This window comes from Ceratina calcarata, unplaced genomic scaffold, assembly GCF_001652005.2.
Source record: "Ceratina calcarata isolate Rehan_Ccalc_2016 unplaced genomic scaffold, ASM165200v1 scaffold1691, whole genome shotgun sequence".
Classification (NCBI taxonomy): domain Eukaryota; kingdom Metazoa; phylum Arthropoda; class Insecta; order Hymenoptera; family Apidae; genus Ceratina; species Ceratina calcarata.
Window position 1 is genome coordinate 5,236 of NW_017138259.1, and position 2,603 is coordinate 7,838.

Sequence of the window (2,603 nt, forward strand, 5' to 3'; positions counted from 1 at the left end):
CATGTGTTTTTTTTTATATGAATGATTATCGCTAATTTTATTTTTAACAAATTATACATCAGTTATAAACATTGAGTTATAAGTGTCAAATCAAGTGGTGCATTATTTTTTTTTCATAATATATTGAGTACAAACATTGAGTTTGTAACGGGCGGTTCGGCCGAGCCATCGATAGGTGCCGTGGTGGTGCCGACCGCTCGCTCTATTAATAAAAAATATTCGGAGGCAGCATTCGAGAAATCTGAGATGTTCTTTCGATTAGGTATAAGACCGATCGTTTCGAAGCGTAAGCAGAGGTGAACAGAACAAGGCCGAAAATAATGTTAAAAGTTACGTGCAATCTTCGTAACATGAATGTGTAAATTTCGCGGTAATGGAAATTGATTTGGTATGTGCAAAAAGCTAAGTACATCATGTAACTGATGAATATAATTGTAGAGTAAACAAAGTACGGTTTAGAGTACACAAATTTCGATGATACGATATTGTACGGAATAAATCCCATTAGACGAGCGATGGAAACGTATGGGCACATCAACTGCACGTAATTCGCGATCGAGTTCAATGAACATTTAACTCGCTCCTTCGCCGACGATCGACGATACATTTTTCTAATATCCAAAATGAAACGTTTGAATTTAAATTGGATTATGTACCGATGTTCGTCAAGTGACGCAAGTTTCCTAACTGTTGGAAAGTTGAGAATGCTAACAGAATCGAACTCGTTCGTGAAGCGTCAACGGAGTTTAATCATCTTTATGAGAAATATCGATTCGCCGATGAAAAACGTTTTACGGTATTACTAAGGGACGTGGCATTATCTCGGATAAAACAAATCGATTGAACTAATTCAAGGCAAAGTGTTTTATCAATTCTACTTGGTCTTATCTGAAAACTGTATCAAAGCGTTGTTACATATTCAACAGTTTTTAATCGTCTCGTCTATCATTGAAACGTTATTCTACGACTTTCTCAGATTCTCATCGAACGTAAATAATGATAAAACGATATACTGGCGATGAATTGGATTAAAATAACGATGTTATCGTTCGTGGAAAATATTCTAATAAAACAAATTTCGATTCGAGTTATGTATATCGCTATCGTTATTTTCTCAATTGGGAGCCCATCGTTTAATATCATTTCGAAACGATACCAGTTCATATTTTTCGTAATAAGTAAGCAGTTCGATGCAGGAAATAATTAAATTTCTAAACCGCAAGTTTGGCTCCAGACTCGAGCGATTTTTCTCTCTTCTCTTCGCGTGCTGACCCCCCACTACTGTATTTTGTCCTCGCTTACGTTACCCATGGACATGCCTCTGATGCGCCTACCGGCATTGAGTCTTGGATTTCTCGGTTAACCAAATAATTAAAATTACTTCTAAGACATGATAAAATACGAAGAACAAGTTGATGGAGAACAATTCTGTGACTCTGCCTCCTTGATTTATCATTACAAGGTACTTGTAAAGATTAAACGAGATATCGATCATTAACAAGATCAATATCGTCAGAATAGGTGCACCAAACGCTGAGTCCATCATTCTAACGACTTCGCTGATCTCCAGGTGCTGCTTCTTAAGCGTCCTCAGCTCGGCCAGTAATATGGGATTCTTTCGCGAGTGATAAACTCTCCTGAGCAAGTGAGGCTCGTCGTTAATTAAAATTTCCCTCAGCTTCACGAGAGCGTCGTTTATCTCTTTGAGACAGGCTTCCAGCACGTATACGTTATTCGTGTACAGCGTGTTTATCATGAGAATCGCGAAGAAAATAATCCAAACGGCACACAGCAGTGGTTTTGTGTAATTCGTGAACTGGTACAGAGTCAAACTGAAGGACAGGAAGAACATCAGCGCGTCTTTCGTGTACATGTTCTTAGCCAAGCTGGAAAAAATATTCGGAGGCAGCATTCGAGAAATCTGAGATGTTCTTTCGATTAGGTATAAGACCGATCGTTTCGAAGCGTAAGCAGAGGTGAACAGAACAAGGCCGAAAATAATGTTAAAAGTTACGTGCAATCTTCGTAACATGAATGTGTAAATTTCGCGGTAATGGAAATTGATTTGGTATGTGCAAAAAGCTAAGTACATCATGTAACTGATGAATATAATTGTAGAGTAAACAAAGTACGGTTTAGAGTACACAAATTTCGATGATACGATATTGTACGGAATAAATCCCATTAGACGAGCGATGGAAACGTATGGGCACATCAACTGCACGTAATTCGCGATCGAGTTCAATGAACATTTAACTCGCTCCTTCGCCGACGATCGACGATACATTTTTCTAATATCCAAAATGAAACGTTTGAATTTAAATTGGATTATGTACCGATGTTCGTCAAGTGACGCAAGTTTCCTAACTGTTGGAAAGTTGAGAATGCTAACAGAATCGAACTCGTTCGTGAAGCGTCAACGGAGTTTAATCATCTTTATGAGAAATATCGATTCGCCGATGAAAAACGTTTTACGGTATTACTAAGGGACGTGGCATTATCTCGGATAAAACAAATCGATTGAACTAATTCAAGGCAAAGTGTTTTATCAATTCTACTTGGTCTTATCTGAAAACTGTATCAAAGCGTTGTTACATATTCAA

At 37.9% G+C, this 2,603-nt stretch overlaps 1 protein-coding gene across 1 annotated transcript; it reads right to left on the reverse strand.

Moving 5' to 3' along the window:
- Positions 1-1,330: 1,330 nt before the first annotated feature.
- Positions 1,331-2,287, reverse strand: LOC108632724 (uncharacterized). Its single transcript, XM_018037467.2, has one exon. It carries the CDS (start codon positions 2,285-2,287, stop codon positions 1,331-1,333), a length of 957 nt encoding a protein of 318 aa, XP_017892956.2.
- Between the last annotated feature and the right edge of the window lie 316 nt (positions 2,288-2,603).